Genomic DNA, 15,910 nt, shown 5'->3' on the forward strand with positions numbered 1-15,910 from the left:
GAATGCCTAAACCACCATTTTTTTAAGCATCCTAGTTGATATCATTAGTGGAAGTTACAAAATACAGTATATAGGAAACCTGCAAACCAACACAACTGCCTTCATAAAATACTTTATAGACTGACAGCTGCAAGCTAAAACATACAGCCATGCCCTCATACAGGTATTGCAGGTGTGAGAGCAAACAGCAGTCTTTGTAATATGAAAAGGGTCTTTGTCCCTCAAGAAGTTCTTAAAGGAAATGGATCGCACTTCAAGACCAAGCCAAATGCCATGGAATTTACTTTTCTTAAAGCTAAAGAGAACAGCGGTTATTTGCTTCCCATTGCTGGCCTCTCCTTGTCGTACTGACTGCACGTTTCCTACCTTTTGCTTTAGAAACAGCGAGAAGCACTTTCTCATTAACACTGTCTCTATACCAGGAATACTTGGTATCTGTTCTGTCAGGTGGTCTGTCTGCTAAGCATTTAGTCAAACTAGGAAGTTGTTCTCAGCACATATTTATCTTTAGTAGTTGGTTCAGGCTTGGGTCAGAAAAGTATATATCCCTGTGTATGATTGTTGCTGTGGTAAGATACCATCACTAACTTGGAAATCTCACGTAGAGTACCATGACTACAATAATACTATTCCTGTAAGAACAATATAATTCCAAGTGCAAAAGATCCTAATCTTGGTTGACTTCAATTTTGTGCATTGATACAACTTCGTGTATTTGTTGTGCGGGGGGGTGGGGGTTGAGGCTTTTTTTTTCTACTTTTCTGTGTCCATATATACAGGAAGTCATTTTATTGTAGAACCTTAGTGGTTTTTCTTCCCATAATGTTCAGAAGACTTCTGAGCTTCTTGCAGATTTTTCTTCTCTTCTCTCCAAAAAGGAGCAGTTTTCATGTTAGATATTACTTCATTAGAAAAGCTTAGAGCTCAGAACTTTGTGAGCATTTTCATTTGCATAAGGCAGCTCTTAAAAACTAAGCCCGAGGTAATGCTTTTCATCCTTTAACCTTCTGTAGGCCCTAAAAACAGGCATACAGACTGCACATGAGGGCAACTCCTATTAGAAAAATAATCTGGTTTTTTTTTTCCCCATAGTAAGAAAAATCATGGAGTAAATACAGTAGAATATCTCTATTTACAGTAAGTCTACCTGCATTACCCAGTCTACCTCCACGTTAAATGCAACCACCTTGTACTTGTCTCTGTAGGCTGTCATGTCAGTATATCAGAGGAACATATGTAGTGGGATTTTGTGGTGTTTGAGGGAGAGACCAAGTGAAAGCCTCAGGTTCAGCATTCTCTGTTCTTGCAGCAGATCTGTCAGACTGTTTGCTGTTTGTACAGTGGTGGTAGTGTAACTGCCTACTCAAAAATGTGTGTATGGATACATTATAGAAGAACAGTACTTAGTGACATACTGCTGTTCAGTTGCTTTTTGTGTTCTCTGATGCCTTGTAGACCAGTGGTGATGCTGCCAGTATAACTTTATCTACTATATGATCGTAACAGTTGAGCATAATTTAAATGGTTTGTTACAATACTTCTATTGTATATTTTTTATTTTCCCCTCTGTTATCCTGAGAATTTCATTGCCACCAGTTGTATGCATGGAGCTCATCAGAGAGAAACTTTTTTTTGCTTATGCATCAGCTTGTGCTTGAAATGTTTGCATGGGAGCTAGGGTTCTGAAATCAGTTGGAGCTGCTACCCTGTAACTAATTAAAGCAATACTGATTTTTTTGTAGGCTGTATCATGCTAGAGCGACTTCCCATCGGTTAGCCTGTCTGTAGCTTTCTGGCTGCCCTGCAAGGTCGAGGTTTTGATGTATAAAAGGTGGAAGTGTTGATGTATTACTGGTGTCCTATTTAAATTGCAGGCATCTGCCCAAGAAGGTGCAGTACAGCATGTGTCACCTGTCTTCAGGACTACTCATAATGAGCTGAAATCAGGGATAAGAGTGACTCCAGCAAGTAGGACTGACACTGCTAGAGAAAAAGCTGGAATAACAACACTGGCAAGGTCAACTTTGAGAATTGAGGGATTGTCTGCCATCGCCCACTAGAATTTATAATTTAAGGGTGGTTTTAGGGTGAGGAGATGGGCAAGCATGTCTTTCAGCAGCTCTGAATACTTGAGCTGTGTTCTTCAGTACCCAGTTAAAATCAGTCTTGGACAGTTAAATTGATGAGCAGAGAAGGTTAAGATTAAGTTTAGTTTATTAAGCATACTGCACAGTTCTACATATTTCCTTTAACTGCTCCAGTATGCGTGCTGCTTTTTGCTCCTGCCCTGACTTTACTCTAGTCCTACCTATTCCTTGCCTCATAAACTACCTTACAGTATGGCGTTCAGGCTTCCCTGTGTTTCAGCTTGACTTCTGACTGCAGTCTGGTCCACCTATTTGGTATGTTTCTCAGCTTCTCTTTACAGACCTTTGGCCCTGCTCCTGACTATTTCTTGCACAGACCAACTTGATACAGCCTTTGAATTTTCAGATTCCTCTCTGTTTACCAAACATGAAAATAAGTGGTGAGAGTGAAGTTCTGTGTAGCCTTGTTCTCTGTTTTCAATAGTGGTTATGGAAAGAATATATGAGGAAAGGCAAGTACAGAGCTAGTCTTCCCTTGGTATATATTTTCAGCTTCTTACTGGTTTCAGTTTCACTTAAATTGTTGGACTTGGCCACTAACAGCCTGGTAGTTGGTGTCTTATAGGATCTTAAATTGCTGTTTAATGTTAGAACAAGAATTCTGTCACCTTTTAATCTGATCCCTAAGGAAGTAGGACTTAATATGATCACCTTGTCCACTAGGCTAAGGTTTGATGTGGTGGATTAAAATAATGATGGCTCCATAAGTGTTTGAAAGAAAGGTGATGCATGAAAATAGTGTCTGAACTACAATAACAAAAAAAAGAACTTGCCTTATAGCCTATTTTGTATCATATAATTCGACAGGCAGGACATAGCCATAGGAAACCTGGAGAAGCGGAGGCTGAGGGGTGACCTCATTGCTCTCTACAACTATCTGAAAGGACGTTGTAGAGAGGAGGGTGCTGGCCTCTTCTCCCAAGTGACAGGGGACAGGACAAGAGGGAATGGCCTCAAGCTCCGCCAGGGGAGGTTTAGGCTAGACGTTAGGAAAAAATTCTTTACAGAAAGGGTCATTGGGCACTGGAACAGGCTGCCCAGGGATGTGGTTGAGTCACCTTCCCTGGAGGTGTTTAAGGCACGGGTGGACGAGGTGCTGAGGGATATGGTTTAGTGTTTGGTAGGAACAGTTGGACTCGGTGATCCGGTGGGTCTCTTCCAACCTGGTTATTCTGTGATTCTGTGAAACCAAGCTTTCACTTGTCTATGTGCTTTTTCAACATACCATAATAGTTTTCCTTTGCATGTGGCTGTGTGGCTGTTTGTGATGTCCATTTGTAAAGTAATTTGCAGTCTGTTATTTTGGTGCTTGATAACATTGCAGTAGCTTGATTTTAAGAAGGTTGGAACAGTTAAACTCCCAGGTTAACACCACTTTCCTGTTCAGTTTTCAGATACAGATTACATTAGTGGTTAGAAACTCTAAACTGAGTTGTCTACAGTCTGTTTCTGTCATGCTGTCCTAAGTAAAATCTGCTTGTTTAATTTTGTGTTATGAAGAAGACCCTGCTTGCAGCATATTCTCAGATAAGAGCCTCAGAGCTCTGGAATTACCTTGTTCATTCCTTGACCTGAAATAACCTGAATAGCATCATTTGGGAAAAACGTAAAAGAAATTTCAGTGTGAAGGCTGAAGACATTTGAGTGTTTTTTGCTTCCTTTTACTTGATAATAATGGTTTTGCAACAGAATAGTAATTTGCAGGCATAAGGGAAACTCAGGACTTCATTGCTAAGAAACAAAAGGAACAGAATTATGAAACCAAGTATGATTTCCTTTGTGTTTTTTATTGCTTATTCTGTTTTTCTCTGTTTTTTATATTTATATTTTTTAGTGTATGGTTGTTTTGCGGTTTATTTGGGGTTTTTTTTGTTTGTGAGTGGGTGGTTTTTTTGTTTTGTTTTGGTTTTTACCTTCCCACAGCGGTAACCCCAGTTGGCCCATGAAGATCTCCTCTCCCGTAGTGGACATTGTTCTATGGATATTGTGTAAGAGCAGGCATGTAGGAAATGCAAGCGGATGGTCACTGCTCTGATATGCTGTCTCCTAAGCTTTGGCGACTTGTGGGATAAAAACACTATTTCAGAGACTGGATGAATGTTTGGAAGCTTGCTGTAAGATGTGATGGTTTAGTTTCAAAGAACCATAGAAGCATTTTGGTGAGTTACTGGCTAAACTGCCAGTGTGGTAATAACGAGAAACGGCAGCTTTTGCTGAGTACAGGACTGTAATTCCTTATACTGTTTCTTTGTACACATTAAGCACTGGCTGATCCATTAATGCAGTAAGTCTATCCATGACAAAAGAAGATTAGACAACTAGTGTCAGTGAACTCATCTTGCAGTGGCTGGAAATAGGAAAAATGTGGTTTATATTTGTATTTTAGGCAAATAGAATAGCTAATGATTTAGTGGCTCTTGAGCCTTTGAATAAGCTTGCAAGATACAAAAATGATAAAAAGGTATTTGAAGACCACCTACTTAAATAAAAGCATGAAGTAGTATGTTTGAAGAGGATTCTCCTGTACTTCTTGACGCTATAGAAGAATTGTATGTGCTACTTAGTGTTTCGTGAGCGGGCCTTGGTGTTCTTGCAAGGCATTCGTGGAGAGAGGATTTCTGATTCTTGCTTGTGCTCTTTTTGTCTGGCTGTGCATAAGAGGTTTCCCACTAAGCCAGGAAGAAAGTGACTGAGATCTGATTCATCTATTATGAGGAACAAGCAAACAGGTGATGATGCCTATTCACTAGAAAAGATAACTTAATCTGTATTTGGAGTATCTTTGGTGTACCTGCAGTGGAGCTGGGTATCATTGAAGGTAAAAGCTCTGAAGATAGTGGCAGTTTGACCCGCAGGATGTCTTTTGGAAGTGCTTACATAGGGAGATTCCTGATATTTTGCTGGGCTGGGGGCGGCTATAGATTTTGTGAGTTTTGTGGTAGGTGGAAATGGCCTCGGTCAGCCACAGCACTACTGCTTCATTGCAGATAACTACACAAAATACCTCCAATCACGTTTTAAATTCTGTGACGTATGCGCATTGGTCTGTGAAAAACTGAACAAGTACGAAGTACCAGAATTGTGAAAATGGTTTTCCTCATGGGATTTTTTGAAAATATTTCAATAAAACTTCAGAAATTCAGCTGAGTATTTAAGTTTGCAGTGTAGTTTACTATAAGCAGTTATGTACTTGTAACAATTTCTTTTTGTCCAGAAGATTGTTGTGGGGCGAATCTTTTTCAAAAAAAAAGAAGAAATAAAGGCTAGTTTGGTTTTTGTTTTCTTCCTTTTCAGCTCTAATCAAATACATCCGACCAGTATTTGTATCTCGGTCAGACCAGGATTCGCGCAGGAAAACTGTTGAAGAGATAAAGAGACGTGCTCAGTCTGATGGTAAATGGCCACAGGTACTGTATATTACTACTGTGTGACAGATGGTATTTGGCATCTCCAAACTTTGGATATGCAGCTTGCTTGTTTCCATGTGGGATGCTTTAGATGGTTTCTAGATCCCACTCCTCCTTTCTAGAACTTACGATGTAAGATTCTTATTGGTATAAAAAGCCTAGCTTTTCATTGCAGCATGTTTCAAGGGGAGACTTGGTAAGTACTTGGGATGACAGCTCTATTAAGTAATAGTAAATGGACATGTCGCAGCAGATTTAGATAGTCCTCTAAGAAAGTACTCAGGTGTTCAGCAGAATACCAGAGGGAGTATTGTGTGTTGTTGCCCTTTTCAAGATTCTGGCATACTGTCGGTGTTGTAGATGTGCAGCCAAGAAAGCCCAAGCAATTCATATGTTCCAATAACCAGAACACACCTTTATTGGGCCACTTGATGAAAACATTGCTAAAATAAGTGGCTTGGGTTTTTCTGCAGCTACATATTAACATGATTTGGAAGAGAGTTAATGGAAAGGAAGGAATGGCTCCCTGATGTCTCAGTTTCCTAGAAGCATGTCATTATTTTGAAAACTCAAAGCATTCCTGTGAATTTTTGAGATTAAGATATAGTATGTCTTTTATGGCATTTTTACTATGACAGTGGTTATGTCTACGTACTGGAGTAGAGAAATATTATAAACAGTTATAAACAACATGACAGAAATATGCTTTCACATCATTACTTTCTTTAATAGATTTGAAAGCACTTTAAAAAATATTCTTACTTACAGATGAAGAAAGTGAATTGCAGAGCTAAAGGGATTTCCAGGGTATCTAGCAAGCTAGTACCAGAGTGGGCAGTAGAACTAGTAATTTTACTTCTAGTCCATTGCTTTGTCAACCTTATTATATGTATTTATTTCCATTAAGTGTCTTGTTCTGTAACTCAGCAGAATTTCAGCAGTTCTTGGCTTTTTGCTGTCCAAAACTTTTTTTTTTTTTTTTTGGTATCTAATCTCTTCCTCTGAATTCAGTTAAATTGAGCAGTTTTTACTGTGTTAGAATTCTGGTTAGATACTTTCACCCTCTGTCATTCTGACATCTGTGCACATGCCAGGTAATAAATGTAAAGAGAAGTCTTCCTTTCCTTAGCCTATAGGCAGGTAGCTTGGGAGCAAGAATTTTGTTTTGGTGCAAAACAGAGTATGATTTTTAGCAGCACCAAAACCTATTGTGAAAATTCTGTTATACTTACAAGTGTTTCTGGTTACTGTCAGTGTTCCAGTCAAACAGAATTATTATCGCAGGTCAAGAAAGAGGCGAATTCACAGAAAGAAAAATATTTTGACTATTAAGATAGAATTTCACTTCCTTATTGAGCACTACTTTTTAATCTAACTGAACTGTTTTTCCTTTAAAGCTTTCTTTACTGTAGTCAGTTAATGTTAGCTTTGAAAATGTGTTTTTAAATGAATCCACGTTGAAATATTTCTTAAAAGACAACTCTTTTTTTACTTCAAGATAATGATATTCCCAGAAGGCACTTGCACAAACCGATCCTGTCTAATTACATTCAAGCCTGGTAGGTATGATGCTCATTTCTCTGTTCTCTACAGAATGTTCTTGTATCTTCATTTTCTGAAATACCATTTGCATTGCAATTTCCTTGCTGTTGCAGAGGTTGAGTAAAAAAATTTGCAGTAGGGTGGAATTAGAATAGAAATTTTCTTATGCTACAAAAAGATTTTAGTTCTACTGTTGAGCAAAACAATTTAGATAATTCAGGGGTTTTTTTTCTTGACTTCTGAGGTACATATGAGCTAGAGGACTAATTTTTCTTACTGGGTTTTTGCTTTTGGTAGTCTTTTTTTATTTCTTGCCTCCTCCTTTTCCAATTTTGGATCTGTCATGCAGCATTTAGATACACTGTAAAGCTTACTGTATCAATGTGAATCTATTTCCGGCTGCTGCAGCATTTGTTGCTGTGTGGTATGTGATTAATTCCTCTCAAACTCCTGAGCTGCATTCTGGTGAAGATGGCACAAGAATCTTGCCAGTATAGCACTGTTACAGAGACTGGCATTTTTTACAATATTCTTTTAATTTATCCACTTTCTAAGCTCTCTTCAGTTAGTGTCACCTTTTTGGCTTATCAAATCAGTAGAGGGCATAACAGTGAACAGAGCTGTAGCTGTAAACTGCAGTTACAGTAGGGAGAAATGCCAACACTGCAGTGAACCAACAATGTTTAATGTAAAATTAACTTTATGATATAGATAAGGAGATGGTGAGTGAGGAGGCTGCAGTGAGTGATGCAGTTGTGAATGGGGTTTTTTGATTCTTCGATTTCTGCCTAGTTCATTGTGTTCTGATCTTACTGTGTGTCTTATTTTGTGTTGCTTACAACTTACATATTGCTATTAGAATATCATGCAATGAGTCAGCATTGCGATTCCTTGCAGTGCTTAATTTGACTGAAGGAATCTCAATATTGTCTCCTTAGCAAATATTCAAAAATCTTTTCTTCCTGCCCTCTTAGCTCTTACCTTTTTAGTTTCGTGGTGGTTAGGAGAACATCACTTCCTTCATTCTTTACTCTCCCTCTCTCTCCACCTGAATCCTGGCCGTGCTTTGAAAACCAGCCTGAATCCTCCATTAGAGCCCTAATTTCCTGCCCTCCCTCAGTGACATAGACATTCCAGGCACCATATACTTTCTTCCTCAAATCCCCACTCTGTCTTCTCCTCTGATCTAGTACATACTGCTGTCTACCTCTTGACTATCTCACTTTTCCTGCTGGAACCTGCTTCTGTATCCATCCAGCCTCCCAGAAATCCTTTGCCTCCAGATTCCTCATTTATATCAAATTGCTTTAGGTCTCTATTCAAGTAACTGGTTTCAGGACGCTTTTCCTCATTCTGCTTGTGTGGCCTTACTACACGTTTTTTTGGGTTTGTGTTTGTACAAGCTAGTTGTACAGGGGAAGCTAGTCTAGTTTTGTTTAAATAGTGTTGTCCTCTACTACTCATATATTGTCATCTTTGGATTCTTCCAAAAGTTGCTTAGGCTGTTGTTCTTGGAGACTGCAAGTACCACTGTGCCAAAACCCAAGTCTCTGCTGGATCCTATTCAGACAATCTTCGCTTAGAGATGTTTATACACCACTAACAAATGCTACTTTTATATCTGGGCAGTTATTCTATAAAGGAAATGTAATTTTAAGAATACAGTATAATTCTGTTGCTTGGTTCTTAATTTTAATCAAAATATTAGGCAGAACTTAGGAAACTGCTATAGATAACTTCATTTAAGTTAAGCTTTCTTTTTGTTTTGCGAGAAAAAGATGTTTAAAGAAATCTTGAGCAAGGTAGTTATAAGTCTTATCCAGTCTCTGTGCTACAAACTCAGAAAATTATTAGCAAATGACACAGATCTTGTGCTACTCATTTATCAGAACTGTAATTTTCATATGAAATGAAGCAATACTTTTGTACAATAGCTCTAGTTCAGTACTGTTAGACTTTCCATAGCTACAAAATATGTTACATTAATTCTGTTGTTTCAGGGATTATAAATTTCCTACAAATTGTCACTCAGCTAAAAATAGCTTATTTTATGTAAGAAAGCTTAGATTCTGCACCAAAAATACTGCTGATCACAATGAATATATTGACTTAACTGTCTTGCACGTATGCATAGTTTTAATCATTTATCAGGCTGAATTTAGTACGTGGCATTCATTTGTGTATATGACACTTTCTGTAAATGGTAGAGGATAGTTTAGAGAATGCAAGCAAGTGTTCTTTATTTATCTGCTGCAAAGGTGGGTATACATTGTCATTCTCCAGGGCTTGCTTTTTAGATTACTTTTGAGGCTACTTTCAGATCTTATTTTTTCACTGTCAACTTATTCCTATGCATACTAGCCCATTAATTGTATCGTTTATTGATTTGCTGCAATAAATTTCTTCTGTACCAAAGTGCAGTATAAAGTAATTGTCATGTGTGCCTTCTAGGAGCGTTTATTCCTGGAGTTCCTGTACAGCCAGTGGTTCTGCGTTATCCAAACAAACTGGTAAGTTCAGCTTACAGTGCAGTTGGAAATATGGGGTGTTTCCTCGAAATAAATTGGTACTCCTGTAATCTTTTAGGTTAGATAATTGGGTTTAGAAATTTGGAATGCTTTAATAAATGCGTGTTGGATGAGTATGTATTCCTGAAGCCTGTAGCAATATAAATAGTCTTAACTCAGGCAGTTTAAATGTTTCTGCTTTTATTAGGCTACTCCTTTAGAATAGTGCTCTGAACGTTATTTAGGTTGTTACAAGAAGTGCTGTACAGATGACTAGACAGAAGTCAATTCTGTCTAGGGTTTGCGTTCCCGTGTGCTTCCTGTTATTGCAGTATGTCCTGGAGAGTTTTCTTATGATAATTTATTGCTGGAAGATATTTCTGCACCTCCTGCCTACATGGGTGTTAGTCACAAATTAATGCAACTAGCTAAATGATAATAGAATAATGTGTTGAGGACCTTGGTACCTTTGTAAGGTGTCTTGTCCATGTTTTATTGTGCACTTGGCTAAGGAATGCTAGACACTAGCTAATTTGGAGTAGACCTTCAATATGAAACAGGTAAAATGCAAATTAGAGTGTTTATTTACAATATCAAAATTAAACAATTTCTACAAATGCTTGTAAATATATAGACAAAAGAATTAAGACAGCACTCACTTCATCTACTTCAAGGTTAAGCCTACAGGAAAGCAAGGGAGGGGGAATTTTTTTATTATATTTTTATTCGGTTTACCTTATGTAGATACTTTGCTGTCTTACGGTAGCCAGAATCCCATCTGTCTGCATTCCTTGCTTAATGAGAAGATGCTTCCTAGTGAACTTCGCTAGCTTTCCTACCTGAATTTTCTTTTGGGGCCCTCTGGGGCTATATTCGGGTCCAATCTGTCCACTTCTAAAGTAAGAAGTTATTTAGGGGTGGGTGGGAGGAGCATCAGAAGTAAAATAAGGCATACCTTATCTCTTTGCTGATGCATGTTACATCAGAAGACCTCATGTCATCACTCTGACTAGTCCATTGGCAACCCCTTGACCTGAGGAAGGATTTCTTTTTCTCTTGGTGCCTAAGTGCTTAAGTTTTAGAAGTGTTTACATCCATTATGCTTTCCAACAATTTAAAGGTTGATATAAAACATATGTTTGATGGGGAAAAAAAACGAAAAGAACCTAAGCAAAGTTTATTCATACATACATAAACCACCACTTGCTCTTGAATGAGAAAGCGTGATGGCACTCAACTATCTTGCAGGAACAAACCCCAAAATTATTTTTGTAGATGCTGTGAGAAGTATAGCAGCTTGTTATGCTCAGGCAGCATTAAGTGCATTGTGGTTGGTTTTGTGGGACTTCTCATTATGTAATTGCTTTATTACAGAAGACAGATTCTTTTCCAAAACTATTTTTAAACTTTTACTACACTGCCAGCTTAAATTGCAAGTATGCACGTGCCTTATCATAATATACCGCGATACTTTCAGTTAATATTAAACTTAGTTACTGCAATATAAAGCTATTAAATGTTAATTTGCAAGTATCTTAAAACAATCTATTTTCATACTGAAATGTCCTTACTGCCTGTAGTACATAATAGGCAATGTTCACAAACTAACACTGAATGTTTTTAATACTCTAACAAAAATTGTGAGTTTTTTACTTTGAAGTCAAATAACATAAATTTTAATGAAAATTTACATTTTTTTTTACTGCAAAATGTTGTGAAAGAAACTGTGAATAATTACATAAAAATCCATCAGAGTTGGCCTGAATCTGTGTATGGAACTTACTTTTTCCTACTATTTTTGATTGCTGGAAAACACTCAGTTTTCAGTGCCTTAGTGAATCATTTAATGTCTAGCAGTATATTATGTCTTAGCAGTATATTGCTGCTAAGCATTAAGGAGTGGGGGTAAATAATTGCTATTAGTATTTGATTTTCAGATTAGCTTTTGCAGCAGAGTTAGAATGAGGAGAGGAGAGAGGAGTATGATATGATCTGTGAAGGTGAGGTGGTTTTTTGTTAGGATGCAGTTAGTTAGGTAGCAAGTAAGAACAAGAGAGTAGGGAGAGAACGCTTTTTTTTTTATTCACTGAGGCAGCATTTCTAACAAACTTTAATTGTCTCTGACTTCATATTTGTTGTCTTGTTTTACTAATGCTTATTATAATTTTAGGTTTAGAAAGGAATTTCTTAAGATTTTTGCTTACCCAGTGGATTCCATATATTCATTGCGTGCAGTTACCCCACTGCTTTTAGCTTGAACTACCTGCTCTGATCTACCTTCAGAGCCTTAAGTTCAACAGTACAGCTGAGAACAGTCTTGGACTTGAGTGCACCTGACTGTTTCAGGAGGCTTTTTAAGATCAGAGCCTGGAGTGAATGTATTAGGAGTGTGCCTTCTTGCATGCTTTCTTTCCTTGTACTCTATTCAAGAAATAGATCATAGAATCATAGAATAACCAGGCTGGAAGAGACCCACCGGATCATCGAGTCCAGCCATTCCAATCAAACACTAAACCATGCCCCTTAGTACTTAGATAAAGTACTTCTGCTGTGCAGTGCATTGAAACATGTGGCAAAGGTGATGACTCAGTTCTTTTCTAGTGAATAAACCTATTTCCAGTTGCCCAGAAGGACACTTCTTCTAGTCAGGGTTGGCCTCTGAATACCTTTCTTATCTGGGCTTGTGTGTGTGTTTGTGACACTTATAGTCCTGTGTCAGTATTTCTTTAGGAGTAATATGTTAGTGTGTTGCTCCTGTAGGTACATGAAGAGAAAAAAAACTGTAAGGCTTAAAATGTTGTTTAGATCTGAAATTCAAGATTGGCTTCTGTTTATCTAGTTTGGTAATGTTTTGCTTATTGGATGCTTGGCAGTTATTACCTATATTCTAATGAAAATAAATGCTCCAGTGTATCCATCCGTAGCTTCTACAGCAATCCTTTGTGCGGTCCTTTTTTGCATTAATTTTCATGTATACAACTCCTTCCCTCATTTGAATTTTCTGTCAGAGTGCTGATAATTATGAAAGACTAGATACCTTTTAAAATATCACAGAGCCATTTTAAATGTATTCTTATAGCCAAGTGTCTTCCACAGGTAGCTGTGCTATTTGATAGGTTTGGCAGCATCTCTTTTGCAGCTTTGGTGCGTCAGAGTTGACTAAGCATGTAAAAACACAGCCAACCTGCTGATTGAAACTTGGCATGATTCTTGATATGTTCTTGTGTAAACAGAAGTTACAGTGAAGATGTCCTTCCACATAGTTCAAAAGATTCATTATCTAGATATAACAGTTTGAAAGTGTATTCAAAATGCCATCAAAGTGAATGCTGTCCATGAGCATTAGCTGGTAGCTGTGATAAACATAGAAGATATCTAAACTAGGTACAGGAAATACCACTTCCCATCATCTGCTTGCTGTTTTATTGTAAAAATATTGGATATACTGGCAGGAGTCCTCTACAAAATGAGTCTGGCTTTTGCAGACCAGAATCTTGTTTTCCACTGCATAGCATTTGTAGCAGTCCTGCTGCATCCTGATGTTTTTTACAAGAAAAAGTATGCATATGGTGACAGTTAACTTGGGAATTTCTTACAGCATTTTTGATAGGCATGGCTTTTTTGCGTTTGTCATGCCAGCTCACCAGCACAATGGCTAGATTGTGAAAATACTTAATTCACTGCTGAGTGATCTGTTGCCCAGGCAAAGTACCTTTATAGGTACAGCTGTGTTGCTGTTATATATGGTGAATCTAGTGTCTCGTTAGAAAAATTATCACCTATTTACACTGCATGGTCAGTTCCTTGTGGAAGTAACAAACCCTACAATGTGCTTACTTGCAGTATTATCAGAGACCTCAAAATTGCCAGAAGCATTTTAACAGTAAAACTATAGACATTAAAGTTCTACAAGATCATTACATGGAGAAGTCTCTTTTCATGAGTGTATGTTGATTGCTAGTGATAGAATAATCCTTTACCATGTTTTGTTTGATTTAAAATAATAGTTGGAAGTAAAAATTTAGATTTTAAGAGTCCTTCATGATACATTGACCTTTTTCCAAGCTGTTGATCTGTCCCATTAATCATATTTTTCACCTTTAAGGAAAATACACATGGGCTATGCATATTGAGGAACATCAGCTTATAGTAAATAACTTTTCCAAGGCTAACAGTATTTGAAGAATCCCTGGATCTGTAAATGTTTTATAGATAGATGTTCTGTATTTAAGAGCTGGCTTACTAGGTGTTTCCTAGCTACATAAAAGGTAGTCTGATTCCTGTTGGGGCTAAGAAAACTTGCAAAGAGGACATGAAAGCTTCCATGAAAGCCTTTTAGTCATATGTCACCAGTTATACTATCTACAGTGTAACAAAAGTTGAAAGTACAATAACCAATTGCAGCTGTCCTGCTTCTTTCTGTAGGATACAATCACATGGACGTGGCAAGGGCCAGGAGCGTAAGTGGTTTATGTTTCATTGCTTTCTTTCATTAATTTTTATTTACATGACTTATAGGCATATATAGTGAAGTAGTAATTACTGGTTATTGGATTACTCTTTGGGGTTGATTTTGGATTTGATTATCTTTTATGTATTATTGCCTAATTAAGATAACATTCAGTTAGAAGAATTCAGGTATAAACAGCATACTTCGCCATCTATGATTTTGACTGTTTGCAGAATGGATTTTATGTTTTTATTTCAAATTTCTATTGCTTTTTTTAGCCACATATCTGTAGTAAAACAGCTAGTTTCTGTTCTACGTATTTCATTGCCTGCAAGTCAATTTGGTGTGTTTCTGTATAAAATCTGTATGGCTGTTGTTTGAAACTGGCTTAGTCCACTTGAGGATTTTGGAGATGCTGTTTTCATTATCTTGCCTCAATGTAATTTTGATTATTTTGTTATTTTGGAGGCTCCTTAGAAAATTCATGTAATGTAAAATACTAAATGAAGCAATTCTTGCTTGTTTAAAAAAAAAGTAATTTAGCTGTGTTTTCATTTTGGGGCTAAATTGTTTAGATGAAGATCGAAACAAGAAATTTTGAACCCTAAGTAAAGGGGAGTTGGATTCTATAGCTAATGGCTTGCCATTAGCTTCATCCTTGGGGACTATTGTTTTGAATATCACAGCTGAGATCCTATGTTTTAGTAGTAATGAGGAAACCATTGGGATTAACAAGGATTCAAGTAATTTAGAATTTTGTCAGTTAATTTTGCACCTTTAAATGGACTGGGAACCAGCTATGGTTAAGGATGCGTCTAGATTTGGAGACTTGAGAAAGTCAGTGGTCACTTTTAAAGGTCCAGTTTTCAGTTAAATTATCACATTTGGAGCTGATGTATCCATGATACTGTCTAAGTAGGTGCTGCAGCATTTACTGCATACGGATATTTCTGTTCTTTCTTTGTGAGTTTCTACCTCTTTCATTGCATTTGGAAGAAAATTGGGAGAAAAGTGAGTAGCTTACTTCCAGCTTAGTGTCCCAACTGAGAAGTCAAGAACACATATAAGGAGGAAGAAGAAGGAAGGAAATTGTAGGTGTGTTGCTTCGAAAATCCCTTCAATGTATGCAACCCCCTTTTTTCACAAGTGCTGACCTCTGCTAGTAAAGTTAAATTTAATTAAAGCTGAATCAGAGTCTGAGGCAGCACGTGATGTTATGCAAATTCACTGGGTCAGTTTAAATTACAGCTTTGCTTAATTAGGATTAATTCTTCTGAGTGACCTGAAATGTATTTCTGATGTCTTAGCAGAAAATAATTTAAAGACTGATGAAGTCTACACTTTCTCAGCAAATGTCTCTCTTCTTTTGTCTTAGTGTTAGCTAAAACTTAATCTGGAAATGTTACTGTATCCAGGCGTATTCTGTTTGTTCCAATTTTGATGTAGCCTATGAAATGGATTAAAAACTTGTCACATGGAAACTATGCACTTTCTTCCACTTATGAGAAGTAATGTTTTTACTAGTTTGACAGTATTCAGAGCAGATCAATTGGCTCTGCCTTGAAAATGGAGGTTTAATCTTTGAGGATTACAGAGATCTGGCAAAGAGAAAAGTTTACTTGTAACTTACTGGGAGTTTTAATTCTCCTGGATACAGATGTAGGAATCGGATTCCTACGTTTCCTGTCAGTGGCGGACCTCAAACCACAAGTTCCACTATTCTTTTGCTCCTTTTCTTTGCTTTAATGTGGTGGAAGTTCAGTAGGAAAGAAGGTTAAAAAGAAAGTATGTTACAGCCCTCGATGCGTGTATAGCAGAAGGAGTAGGATGTTGCTTCTAGGAACTGCACTTCATCCG

The 15,910-nt window shown here is 37.4% G+C and overlaps 1 protein-coding gene across 2 annotated transcripts in view; it reads left to right on the plus strand.

Moving 5' to 3' along the window:
- The window catches only part of LPCAT1 (lysophosphatidylcholine acyltransferase 1), a 59,294-nt gene that overhangs the window by 12,479 nt on the left and 30,905 nt on the right, over positions 1-15,910 (plus strand). For both annotated transcript variants that reach the window (XM_069853358.1, XM_069853357.1), the window contains exons 4-7: positions 5,442-5,554; positions 7,053-7,113; positions 9,548-9,606; positions 14,029-14,063. In XM_069853358.1, coding sequence (XP_069709459.1) covers positions 5,442-5,554; positions 7,053-7,113; positions 9,548-9,606; positions 14,029-14,063 — 268 coding nt within the window. The remainder of the gene's footprint in view (positions 1-5,441; positions 5,555-7,052; positions 7,114-9,547; positions 9,607-14,028; positions 14,064-15,910) is intronic.

The sequence above is a fragment of the Phaenicophaeus curvirostris genome, chromosome 3 (genome assembly GCF_032191515.1).
Source record: "Phaenicophaeus curvirostris isolate KB17595 chromosome 3, BPBGC_Pcur_1.0, whole genome shotgun sequence".
Taxonomy (NCBI): Eukaryota; Metazoa; Chordata; class Aves; order Cuculiformes; family Cuculidae; genus Phaenicophaeus; species Phaenicophaeus curvirostris.